Below are 13,241 nucleotides of genomic sequence, written 5' to 3' on the forward strand. Positions count from 1 at the left end.
CTGGGAGCTGGATAGGACATACACTCCACACGCGCACGCATCTGTGTGCATTGACAGAGCCATTCCTTCACACCGCGCTCCTTCCCTTTCTCTCTTGCCACGTTTGTGGCTCCCTTCCTCAGTGGCAAGAAACCCAGCTGCTGTGTATTTATTTTTAGTTTCTGAAGTAACACGTGAGTACCAGGAATACCAGCCATCTCATTAGAAAAGGACAAAGCAAAGGGCCCCTGAGACACCCACCACCCCACTCATATTGCAGACGCTCCCTAGAGGAAGTCACTGTGGGTCACTTTCCCGGAGAAATACTTTTTATTTCATTAATGGTCTCATAATGAGAATATAACTTTTTTTTATTCAGTATGTTTTGGCAGTCTTTCAGTGAGAGTACTATATACTATAGTTCCACCTACTTTTTTTTTTTTTTTTAAGATTTATTCGTTCATTTGAGAGAGAGAGAGTGTGTGTGTGGGGGAGTGAGGCAGAGGGAGAGAGAGAATCCCAAGCAGACTCCCCCAGACCGTGGAGCCTGACGTGGGGCTCGATCCCAGGACCCTGCGTTCACAACCTGAACTAAAATCAAGAATAGGCCGCTTAACCACCCAGGCGCCCATGAGATTGCGTTGTTTGGAACTGACAACCTAAGCAGCCAGGTTGGGGCCATTCCCAGCAGTCCTGCGGCGATCGTGCCCTGGTCCCAGTGAGAGGCACAGCCCAGGAAGAGAATCACTGGACCCTGAGGGCTAGGCATTTGTTTTAATATTTTATTTTTTATGAAGTAAATAGCACACACATTATTTGAAAACCAAGCAAATAATACATTAAAAAGCAAGTGAGAAGAAAATTAAAATCTCCCCCCCCGAGCTACTGCTCTGTGACGATCCACTCACATATCATTTTATGCATATGCAGACATTTTTTTCCGTCTCTGGGGCCAGAGCACATGCGCAGTTGTGTTGTGGATGCTCCCTTATGTTGCAGTGTAACTTACATGCAGTGAAAGGGCACAGACCTTCAGTGTGCAATTCGGGAAATTTTTACACGAATAGCCTCTCTGCAGCCACACCCCAGAGCAAGGTACTACACGTTGTCAGGCCTGCCAGTAGCTTCCCTGGGGTCTCCCACGCGTGACCCTTGCCCCAAAGGCATATTGGCCCATCGCCTTTTTTATATGGTCTTTGTCTGGTTTTGGTATCAGGGTAATACAGGCCTCATAAAACAAGTGGGGTGGCCCTCTGTTCTATTTTCTGAAAGGATTTGTACAGAACTAGTGTCAGGTCTTCCTCAGATGTTTGGTAGACTATATCCGTGAAGCTGTCTGCTCCTGGAGTTCGCGTCCGGTGAAGGTTTTAACTACTAATCTGAATTCTTTCTCTTGGGTGAGCTTTGGTGGTTTGTGTCTATTAAAAAATTTATCCACATTATCAGATGTCGGCGCCAAGTTGGTCGTAATTTCCTATGTTATATTTGTAATCTGGGCAGAATCTACGCTTTCTGCGCTTCCATTTCCTGTATTGGCAATTTACGCTGTCTTGTCTTTTCTCCTTTTTTTTTTTTTACTCATCAGTCCGGCTGGTGGTTGATCCTATTTGAGAGCAGCATTTTGTATCAAGAGTTATAAAGATTCAAATCTCCTTAAGAATTTAAGGATTTTTTTTTAAAGATTTTATTTATTCATTTGAGAGATAGAGAGAGAGAGAGCATGAGCAGGGAGAGAGGCAGAGGGAGAGGGAGAAGCAGGCTCCCCGCTGAGCCAGGAGCCCAACACGGGGCTCGATCCCAGGACCCTGGGATCATGACCTGAGCCGAAGGCAGACGCTTAACCATCTGAGCCACCCAGGCTCCCCTAAGGACTTTTTTCCAAAAGAGAAAAGCTTTCTGTTTCAAGATGCTTTTCTTACTATTTAGAGTGGACGTCAGGGTGGACCTCAGAAAAACAGACCCACATTTTTAATTCAGGCTCCACGACCTGCCAGCCGTGTGGCCTCAGACCAACCACTTAAACTCGTCGGAGCTCTGACCTCAGCGGCCAGGAGGAGGGAACAGTAACTTGTGGTGGGCCCCCATGCTGCGGGTCACCAGCAAAGTGGGAACTTGGGAACAGCCCAGAGAGCCCTGGTGTGTTCCTCCACTCCCCTGGGGCACGTACTTCTTCTTCTCTGTCCCCACAGCACTCTGTAAACACTGATTTTTGCTGCATTGTTCACATTCGACCATAGTGTTGTCTCTGTTTCCTTGACCAGACTGTGAACTTCCACACAGCGGGAAGGGTTTTCCTCATCTTTTCCCCCTCGTGCCTGTGTGTATTTAAGTGATCAAGCCTATTTTAATGAACAAAGAACAGGGAATTAAGTAAATAACGGTACAACAAATCAGTGGCAGCCAAAAAGGTATCATTATAAAGGACCCTCCAGCAACATGGAAAAATGTTTCACAGAATAGAATACGGTCGACCCTTGAACAACTCAGGTTTGGACTGCGCAGGCCCACCTCTACATGGATTGTTGTCGATATATATACATGCAGTACTGTAAATATATTTCCTCTTCCTTATGATTTTTTAAAAGATTTTATTTATTTGAGAAAGAGAGCACAGCAGGGGGGAGGGGCAGAGAGAGAGGGAAAAGCAGACTCCTCGCTGAGCAGGGAGCCCAACATGGGGCTGGATCCTGGGACTTCGGGATCATGACCTGAGCTGAAGGCAGACGCTTAACCAACTGAGCCATCCAGGTGCTGCCCCCCCTCCTTTTTTTAAGAGAGAGAGAGAGCAGGGAGGGGGGCAGAGGAAGAGAATCTTAAGCAGGCTCCATGGTCAGCACAGAGCCCAACACAGGGCTTGATCTCATGACCCTGAGATTGTGACTTGAGCTGAAATCAAGAGTTGGATGTTTAAGTGACTGAGCCACCCAGGCGTCCTTTCCTTATGATTTTCTTAATGATGTTTTCTTTTTTATAGCTTATGTTACAGTAAGATTCAGTATAGAATTCATACAACATACAAAGTATGTAATTGATTATTTCTGTTATTGGTAAGGCTTCCAGTCAACAGTGGGCTTGTAGTAGTAACATCTGGGGGGAATCAAAAGTTATACGTGGATTTTTGACTGTGCGGGGTGTTAGTTGCCCCTAGCCCCCGTGTTGTTCAAGGGTCAACTGTACATTTTATCTGCTTTTTGTATGTACGTATATGTATGTGTATGTGTGATATATTTATGTATGGAAGAAATGAAGGAAAACTCCAGAGAGAAAACAGGTGTGTGGCTCTTACCCTTTAACATACAGCATTTGAGCAGGGGGAGGCTAGGACGGGAGGTGGCAAGGCCCCTGTGGCTGGAGGCTTTCAGTTAGAGGCTGGAATTTCTGGGCACAAATGGTCGTTGCAGCCCGGGGCGTGGAGTCCAGGATTCCTTTTCCTGTCCGTCACAGTTTACAGATTCCCAGGCTTCCCTTCGCCAGAGCGGGGAAGGGACCATCCAGGGGCAGCATCTTGTGTCTGTGCAGACCGAGGTGGGTGGGAAAAGGCACAGTGCGGACCGGGTGCTGGTGTGCCCAGGGAGCCAGGAGCCTCACTTAGCCCGAGGAGAAAGCCCCGCTCTGGGTGAGGCACACACTGTTCTTGTGACCGTTTTTTTTTAATCTAGAGAGTCAGTATGTCCCCCTTCCTGCCTTTTTCAGAGCTCTGTTCTGAGCCTCCCCGTTTCTCTTCCTCTTTCGTGAGTCCTTAGGCTGTGCCGTGGGATCTTCTGTCGCTGTGTTGCTGTCTGCCTCTACTTTCCATGGCTCTTGTTGATCGTGAACTAGAACCCTGTGTGTGTGTGTGTGTTTCAAAGGGTTCGGTGAAAGAGACTCAGGAACCAGTAATTAACTCAGGTCAGAGGCTTGGCACTGTCACCAACCTCAGCCAGTCCAGTTTAATGAACATACACTTGGTTGGTCTGCGTCCCTGGCTCCTGGGCTGGCAGGCACTCTCTCTGTCACTGAGTTACCCAGCCTTCTGTTGACATGTGTCCTGCGCTGGGGGCCCTGCCTCACAGCAGCTCATTCTGTCTTCAGACACCTTTGTTAGAAAGTTCTTGGACAGTGTGTAAATCTCTGTCCTCCGTTCCCAGGGCTGATTTCTGCCGTCAGGGCCCTCTCCCTCTGTTTTCTGACTACCCAAAGAAGGGATGGGCCTGTTGCCTCTGAATCTTCTTGTCTTTAGGGTAAACCTCTCCAGTTCCTGGACTGTTTCTCATGTGGCATGTTTTGGTGACCGTTCCATCCTGGGGACTCCTTCTGATGGTGTTACTTAGTCTTTGGTGCTAAGTGGGGAGCCCTTCTGTAGCTCTCCTCATGAGTCCTCAGTGTTTGGGGAGGCCATCCTGGCGTTGGCCCACCCCATTCCCATTTCTGTAAAACATGGGGGAGTGTCATCGTCCTTGCTGAGGCTTGTTGTGTGAACACATGCCCTGCATGGGGAGGGTTCTGATTGCCCTTTGGGGGTTCTCATCAGCCTGTTGCTCCTTATGCCTGCTGATGCTCTAGAGGCAGAGGAGAATTCAGAACTGTTCGGCCCAGAACTGGCGTAAACTAAGGCAAGTCCTGCAGCTTCCTGGGTTTCTCGTTTCCTCATTTGTATTCAAAATTAATTGAGGCAGAGGGGTAGTCAGGAGGTTGAACTGATATGAACTTGTGTTAGAAAAGCCCAGTTCTTTCTCCAGTGTCTCATTTACGGTGACATTGCTGCCGCACACAGCACTTCTGACCCCAACTGTGGGGGTGGGGGTTCCCCACAACAGGCAGTTCTGTGACACCACCTGGGTATCCTACAGCTTAGCTCAGTTCTGCCAAGGTCTGCCTGGAGCTGGTGTCAGATTAAGGGCTCTGTCCCATGGGACTGCTCCCCCAGATCAGGTGCCAGTCACAAATCCAGGTGGTCACCCGTGCTTCTGACCAATCAGCCATAAATGGGGGTTCCTCACAACACTCTCCTGGGGTTTAGTGAACTTGCTAGAGCAGGTCACACATCTAGGGAAACATTTACCTTTACCAGTTTATTAAAGGACACAGTAAAGGATACAGATGAACAACCAGATGGACAACCCTCACAGGGTGAGGTCTGGGAGAGGGCCTGAGTACAGAAGCTTCTGTCCCTGTGGAGTTGCGGTGCATCACCCTGCTGACGTGTGGATGCATTCACCAACCTGGATGCTCTCTGAACCCTGTACTGTTGGGATCTTTGGGGAGACTTCCTCAGTAGGCATGTCATTAGCTCTACTTCCAGCCCCTCTGCCATCTCTAGAGAAGGGGACAGGCAGGGCTGAAAGTTCAAGCTGCTAATTGTGGTTTGGTTTTTCTGGTGACCATCTCCTATCCAGGACCCCACCCAGAGCCACATTAGAACAAAAGATGCTCCCAGTGCTCTTATCACTTAGGAAATTACAAGGGTTTTGGGAGCTCTGTCCCAGCAACAGGGGGCAGAGACCAATATATATATTTTCTATTTCCTCACAGAACCCTGTGAAGTATGCTGTGCCCATATATTGTCCTGCACTAACTTCTAATAGTGTTGCTATGTCTGCCCACAAAAAGCCCTGGAGTATTTGCCAAGGGTGTAGGGGAGCTGTGGGTTCGCACCACTTGGAGTTCGGGACAGGTGGCCACAGAGGGGGTGAGAGAAACCAGCCCACGTGGCTCTCCATGCCAGCTGCAGTTCCAGTGGTCTGCTCCTGTGAGGCTTGGTCAGCTCAATTTGTGCTGAGTGATGCTGGCTCTCCTACCTGCTTCTTGCCAAGTCATGCTTTCACACATCCAGTTTTCCTGGCTTCCTTCCTCTTTTACATCATTGCATCAGACACACTGCCAGTCATATGTCTCCAGACCACACCCACAAGCCCTGTTAAATAGGGCGAAAGATCATCAGCTGGGGGCACTTATTGTCTCCTGTGGAACATTGGCCTGGCATGTTCTGCCTTGGTCAAGGCCTCATGATTGTACTGACATGGTGGGTGGAGGCACTGTTGTTCAGGTTCCCACCTATGACAGTTGTAATCATGCCACACCCCCACCCAGTTGTTCCTGGCTGCCCAGGACCCAAAGACCCCTGACATGTAGAGGGCTCCTGGGCCCTTTACATGCTGGTCTCAGTGTATTTCAGAAGGCTCATCTCTTAACTGAACACCCTTGCACCCACACGTGCCAATGCATCCCATCTTACCACACTCGAGTCACACCAGATTCTATTACCTCTGCTATTCCGTAGTCCTGGCCTTTGTATGTGCTTCCCCTGACTTCTTCTTATCTTCCTTATCTGGCTGGTGGACCCCGGTTACTTTTCATGACTCAGCTCAGATGTTAGTCCCTGGATGCCCCTCTTTGACTGTTTTGGACTGTCTTGTCTTCCCCTTCCTCAGAGCCCAATTTTTCCCCAAGATGTTGTACCTGCTGGGATATGGTTGTGAATGACAGCAATGAGTTGGCACCCTCCATCCCCCACCCGCATGGTGGCTCTCTGATAAAAGGGAACATGTAAATAAGATTAGAGTGTAACAACATTATTCCCAGAATGTCTAGGATACAATCACAAATCACTCACCATACTAAAAACTAGAAAAATTTCAACTTGAATGAGAAAAACCAATCAACACACGCCAACATCAAGGTGACACCTATGTTGGAATCATACAAGATATAAAGAAGAGCCAAACAGACATCTTAGAACTGAAAAATACCATAGTGAAAATTGAAAACTCTGTGGATGGCTCCATTGTAGGACTGGAAGATAGAATAGCAGAATTACCCCCAATCAATGGAGAGCAACAGACAGAAACTAGACAGAATGGAAAAAAGTGAACTAAGCCTCAGGGACTTGGGGGACCAGTCACAAAACACATTTATGTCATTGTAGTCCCAGGAGAGGAGAAAGAGGGTGGGCTGAAAAGGTATTTGAAGAAACAATGGCTGAAAATTCTCAAACCTACAGATTCAGGAAGCTTAGTGAACCCTAAAAATGGGGAATCCAAAGATATCCACACCAGATGTGTCTCGGTTTGGAGGATGAACTTTGTGGGCATGCTAGCTATAGAGGAATCTGTTCCACGGCTCTCTTTTTTTTTTAAAGATTTTATTTATTTTTTAGAGAGTGAGCGAGAGAGAAACAGCATGAGAGGGGAGAGGGTCAGAGGGAGAAGCAGGCTCCCCGCTGAGCCGGGAGCCTGATGTGGGACTCGATCCCAGGACCCTGGGATCATGACCTGAGCCGAAGGCAGATGCTTAACCATCTGAGCCACCCAGGCGCCCAGTTCCACGGCTCTCTTGATTACTGCTCTTGGGGAGGAGTAGGGGCTGCCTCAGGGGAGGGCCCTTCCCCTGAGCATCTCCCTATCTCTGGAGGATAAGCTATTAGGCGCAAGCAGGCTTGGCTCCGTTGAGGGTTTTCCCTCATCTTGAAACCACTAATCCTTGGCAGAGGTTTGTGAATTTGTGTAGATGCTGTTCCCATTGCACCTGGGGGTGGATGCCACCAAGTGCCAGTGACTGCCAATGGGTGACCTGCATCCCGAAGGGGCCAACCAAATCACTTGCTCAGGCTTCTCTCCTAGTCGCTCCTTCAGGTGAACAGCTCACCCCAGTGTCGGTGCCAGGTTGTTTGATCGGTCTTGTTTACTGATCAGAAATTGTGTACAGGGGCCACCTGGGTGGCTCAGTCAGTTAAGCATCTGCCTTCCGCTCAGGTCATGATCCCAGGGCCCTGGGATCCAGCCCCACATTGGGCTCCCTGCTTAGCGGGAGCCTGCTTCTCCCTCTCCCTCTGCTGCTCCCCCTGCTTGTGCTGTCTCTGTCAAATAAAATCTTAAAAAAAAAAGAAAAAAAATTGCATACAATGAAGGCAAAGCCACAAGTACTTCCTAGAGGATCATTTTACCCTGCAGTGTTGGAAACCGGTCAGATGGAGAAAGGGGTCTTCTTCCTTTTCAGAAGCACCAGAATGGGTTGCCCTTGGCCTCCGGCATCAACTGTTGAAATTCAGGAGGAATGGTTTCTCTCTTATATGTCTGCCTATTTATGTCTGTCTTTTCCTGTATGTATATTGTCTTTTATAATAAAAATCAAAGCTCTATGTACAGACCTAATTTGTAATAAAAGGTCCCATACGATCTGGTCTGTTTGGGGTTAGCAGGACCTCATTGGCTGGTCTTTTGATCTGCCCTTTTTTCCTGTGACTAATTTTCCAGATGAGAACATGAAAGCCTTCTGCCTTTAAGAAGTTCAGCTGGAGTCCCAGCCAACTGGTGGCAGGGCCTGCTCTAGTTAAGAAATTGCTCTGTTTAAACACGTACGTTTCATTTTTGGTTTTGTTTTGGTTTCTGTTGCTGACAAATGTTGCGTTTGGCCCCCAAGAGCTCTGTACTGTTCAATATTCCTCCTTTTCACGAAATGTAGAAAGAAGAAACAACCTACAGATTAAAGACCCTTTTAGGGCAGAAAGAGTGCAGAGGGCTCCCGAAGTCTCCTTGGAGTGTCTCCGACAGACTCTCTTGCCGTCAGAGGTCACTCTGCCACATTCGATGTGGAGGACACTCTTGTCAGGCAGGACGTCCAAAATGTTCTCATCAGAGTATTTCAGGCAGCAGAGGAGAGTGATTTTATACCAGACCAGGCAGAGGTGCCTCGGGACAAACTCCCAGAGGTGCCTAATTTTACCAACATGGCAGAAGTCCCATCTGTCAAATTCCGCGTGAATTATATACCAGCTTGCGTTGCTTCACGGTTTTAACATTAGATCATGCCACCTTCCTTTGGATGACTTGTGTCTTTGCCAAGCTGGGTTTCCAGTGGTTGTTTGGACCTAACTACTCCATAAATGGAGCTGTTAGGTATTCCCGTGGGCCTGGGGACAGGACATTTTGCCGAGATACCAGGGGCTCCATGAACCAAGAAAGTTCGGCACCATCTGTCCTCGTGGATTACCACATGGGCACATTACCAGCCCCAGATTTCTCTTCAGTCTGCTTGTTTTGTGTTATCGGTTCATGATAACAGTTTTACATTCCGTGTGTCATAATATATTCATTGACTCCTTCCGTCCATTCCATGGGGAGTTATCGAGCATTAGATGGTGCGCCAAGTTCTGTGCCAGGAAAGTAGGAACCACGGGAGTGACAGTTGAGCTGAGGTCGTCAGACCCCAAGTCTGAAGCAGGAAGCAACGAGAGGAAAAGCAGCTCGGGCACATGTAAAGGCACTGGGGCAGTGGTGCAGAGGCTTAGGCTGGGGAAATGGGTGGGCGTCTGTGTGAGCTACAGTGTGAACCCAGTGGCTCGGGATGAAAATCGTGGTAACAGTTCATTCACGGCTTCAGCCCCAGGCACGCTGCTCTTGTCCTCGGACAGGAAGCGTAGGGGTAAGGATTTTCCTTGACTTCCTTCTTGCCAGTCCTCCCTTTCTGCCATGTTCCAGACACAGAGGTACCTACGATACTGTTCTTCGTTCAGGAGCTCATAGCAGTGCAGGGGAGAGCCCCATGTCCGATAAGCCATCCTACTTAGACGGGTATGGAACCTAGCCCTCCTCTGGGAAGCAGGGGCCCCTTTCTAGTTTTCACTCGGCTGAACTGCTTACTTCCTGGGAGCCTTCCGTTCCCTACGGTAGAAGGAGGCTTCAGATAAAATGGTCGCTGGGTCCTTTCTGTTGCTCTTCTGTGGCTCTTGTCTGAAGTTTTATGCTTCACAGTGCTTTTGAGACCCCTGAGTGCTGGCACTGTCCCCCATTCTGTTGGGGCTTCAGGGCCGGAGCCCCACCCTAACTTGCTGCGGGGAGTCAACATCCCAGGGGGCAGCGCCTGGGCGTTTCCACGAGGTGTGAGAATGTGTGGGGTCCTTACTCTGAGCTTGAGGAGAGTGGCCCGGATGCTGAAGGAAGCAGTAAGTGCGGGGATCAGAGACAGAGCCAGACTGAAGGAGAGTGAATATAGCCTCACAGACTGTGGTAATGACGTATCTGTGTTGTGCTTTGTGGCTGATAAAACCACTCGGTAATTCGTGTGCCAGGCGTTGCCAAGCCACCCCCTCTAGAATCACATGTTCATTTATTCACCATGTTGATGTTAGGTGCTCCTCATCTGTCAGGCTGTGAACAAAGTGAAGTCCCTGCTCTTGTGGGCTGACCCTGCAGTCAGGGAGGTGGCCGGTGGGAAGGATGTATGACTTAATGCCAGGTAGTGATCCGTGCTGTGAGTGGGCTCGGGGAGGGGAGAAGGACCAGAAACTATACTGAGGAAGAGTCTCCCTGAGGTGGTGACATGCGTGCCGAGACCTGAATGAAGTGGGGGAGAGAACCCTACAGATAACTAGAGGAGCAGAGTCCAGGCCACGGCATTAACACATGCAAAGGCCCTGGGGCAGGAGCAGACCTGGAGGCTTGAGGGGTAGCAGGGAGACCGTGTGACTGGTGAGGAATGAGGAAAGGTGAGGGGCCAGACCCTATGGAGCCTAGAGGCCAGCTAAGGGCTTCAGATTTTGTGCTAAGTAGGACATGAAGCCATCTAAGGGTTTGCTTAGGGACATGATCTGGCTTACTTTTTAAAAGGCTCCCCCCGGTGGCCACTCTGTGAAGCTGGCCCCTTAGGGGTCTGTGGCAGTGGCCTAGGTGGCTGGAACCAAATGTGGGACCAGTGGGACTTTGTGGATCCCCTGCTCTCCAGCACACTGTCCCTGCGGAACCCCCCGTGGCACCACTTTCTTGGGTGGTACGGGCAGCTCGCGTATGTGTCAGGAAACGGTCATTGGTCATTTCGCTTCATGGCCATGAGTCTCCCCCCAGTAAAGTAAGGGGGCTGGGTGACCTGAGCCGGAGGGGGAAGGGCAGTGGGACAGGGAGCGGACGTTGGCTGGCTGCTGCTATGTGGGGGATGCTGGGGGGAGGTTTCCTGTGTCAGCCGGGCCCCGAGGGTCTGCGTGGCATGACTCTGTGGGCCGGGTCCTCTCCCACACGGACCACGCCAGATGACACTGGCAGGGTTGGATAGGAAGACGTGCCAAACGAACGCTGAATAGATAATCAACATGCGCAAGTTCATCCTTAAATATAAACGGAGCTCGGGGTGGGTACTAGAGTTAAATTGGTGCTGTAGCGTCACATAGCAGAGGGGATGCGCTGAGATTATCACAGGGACTCAGCCGTTAGAAAAGCACTTTGGGTGAATGAGAAAGCAGAGGGCCAAGCTCGAGGGTCCGCTCTGAGCGGGCCGATGCCCCACAGGCCCTAGGAGGGCAGAGCTGGTGCCCGGGGTCCTTGGATGGAAGGGCAGCTGCTGGGGGGCGGGGGGCCCTGGTGTCTCCCGGAGGCAGGGACAGTGAACAGACGTCAGACGTGAGGCAATCTCCTGTGCCTGAGCTGCTGAGATATGACTAAGGCTTTCCCCACCGAGGCTGGGAGCCACAGTTGTGGTGGAAACAGCCCGCTTGGTGATAGCGGGGATTGCAAAATGGAGCAACACGCCTTGCGGAGTTGAGCCCAGCCTCGTCAAGTGCAGGAGTGCACTGCTGGGGTTGTAGGTACTCCCCGCTGACTTCGTGGACTCAGGTCTGCTTCCCTGCCGGGTTTCAGTGGTGGAAGCACCAGCTGGGCATCTTTCAAGGGAGCGAACGAGGTTGGGGTGCTTGGGGTCCTCAGTGGTTCACCAGGACTCACAGAACTCAGAAAAGCCTTTTACGGTGTATCACGGCAGGATACAGACCGAAGCCGGCAAGGGAAAAGGCTCGGCAGGGCTGAGTCCGGGAGAAACGAGGCACGAGCTTCCAGCTGTCTTTGCCCACTGGAATCACGGGGGCTGAGTGCTCCCAGTGGCCGTGCCTGGCCACACGTATGAAGTATTACTGGGGAGCTCACTGCTGCCCTGGTGTGCAGGGCTTGTACTGGGAGTCAGCCTTGCAGGCGTGGGGCGCCGCATCTCTAACCTTATCTGCTCGGTCTCCAGCATCCCAGAAGTCAAACCCGTACGATGTGATTCAGAGTCCTAGGCATTCATCCTGAATGACATGGTTAGCGTAAACCATCCCCGTGGCCCAGGGTCTCAGGTGTACAGACACTCATCGGTGGCATATTGCCTGGCTCAGAAGGGATTTCCCAGGAGCCATCCAAGGGCAGGTCCTGAAGGCCTTTGGGCGGGGCAGGGCTTGGGGCAGCCGAGGCCTGTTGCACACTTGGGGAAAAGACTTGCCTCCAAGTGGCGCCCACTCTCGTGTGGAACCAAGCCTTCCAAGCCCTTGTGGGGCTGGAGGGTGCTCGGTGGTACCGGGAACCTGTGGTTTCCGTTTCTGTGTTTGCAGAGGGCCCAGGCCCAGTTCCAGCTCCAGCGGTAGGACCCCTGTGGACACCGCGGCGCCGTTCGCTACTTTAGTTTCGGTCCGAGGCTGTAGCTGTGTCTCAGAGGGACCAGCGGCCATGTGTGGGGCCACCAGCTCCTGCCCCCGGTGCTTTGCTTGGTGCTGCCCCCGCCTTGGGGCCTAGAGACCCTGGCTGAAGCTTCTGGGGCTCAGGTGCTCCCCGCAGGCCTCAGGCAGACCCTGCTCATCCCTGTCCTTTCTCCCTGCAGTTTCCTGTCAACATGGGGGACTCCCACATGGATGCCAGCGCCACCGTATCTGAGACTGTGGCCGAAGAAGTGTCTCTTTTCAGCATGACGGACATGATTCTGTTTTCCCTCATTGTGGGCCTCCTGACCTACTGGTTCTTCTTCAGAAAGAAAAAAGACGAAGTCCCAGAGTTCACCAAAATTCAACCAACGTAAGTGACCCTACTCAGGATCCCTCTCTCAACCTTCCAGAGCCCGCCCATCAGTCCCAGCGGGGCCCCGTCCGTGGGCCCGGGTCAGGAGGGAGCCAGGCGAGAGAGGTGCAGGCTTCCTTGCAGCACTTTGGGTGCTTTCTTGGTGGCTTGGGCTTCAGATCCCCCTCAACCCCTTGTGTGTCCACAGCGCATGGGCGTTCACGAGGTTCTTTCGGGTCCGTTTCTTCGCGTTTCTCGATGGAACCTCACAGGGACCATTCAGAGGAGAAGGCACCGTTCCACGGGTAGATCATCTGAGGCTCGGGGGCATTAAAGGTCGTCAGAGCTACTGCCAGCACCCAATTAATATTTCACTCCAGGCCTGTGATCTTGTCTCGCGAAGTGATGGGGCAGAGAGGTGCTGTTTGCATGGGGCCACACAGAGGGATGCAGATAATGGCTTCTGTCCCGTGGCCTCACTGACGTGGGCAGGGTGGC

The 13,241-nt window shown here is 51.2% G+C and overlaps 1 protein-coding gene across 2 annotated transcripts in view; it reads left to right on the forward strand.

Annotated features, from left to right (window-relative positions):
• The window catches only part of LOC110589943 (NADPH--cytochrome P450 reductase), a 60,594-nt gene that overhangs the window by 20,930 nt on the left and 26,423 nt on the right, over positions 1-13,241 (forward strand). For both annotated transcript variants that reach the window (XM_021700608.1, XM_021700609.1), the window contains exon 2: positions 12,571-12,761. In XM_021700608.1, coding sequence (XP_021556283.1) covers positions 12,583-12,761 — 179 coding nt within the window. In that variant the 5' untranslated portion in view covers positions 12,571-12,582. The remainder of the gene's footprint in view (positions 1-12,570; positions 12,762-13,241) is intronic.

This window comes from Neomonachus schauinslandi, chromosome 5 (assembly GCF_002201575.2).
Source record: "Neomonachus schauinslandi chromosome 5, ASM220157v2, whole genome shotgun sequence".
Taxonomy (NCBI): domain Eukaryota; kingdom Metazoa; phylum Chordata; class Mammalia; order Carnivora; family Phocidae; genus Neomonachus; species Neomonachus schauinslandi.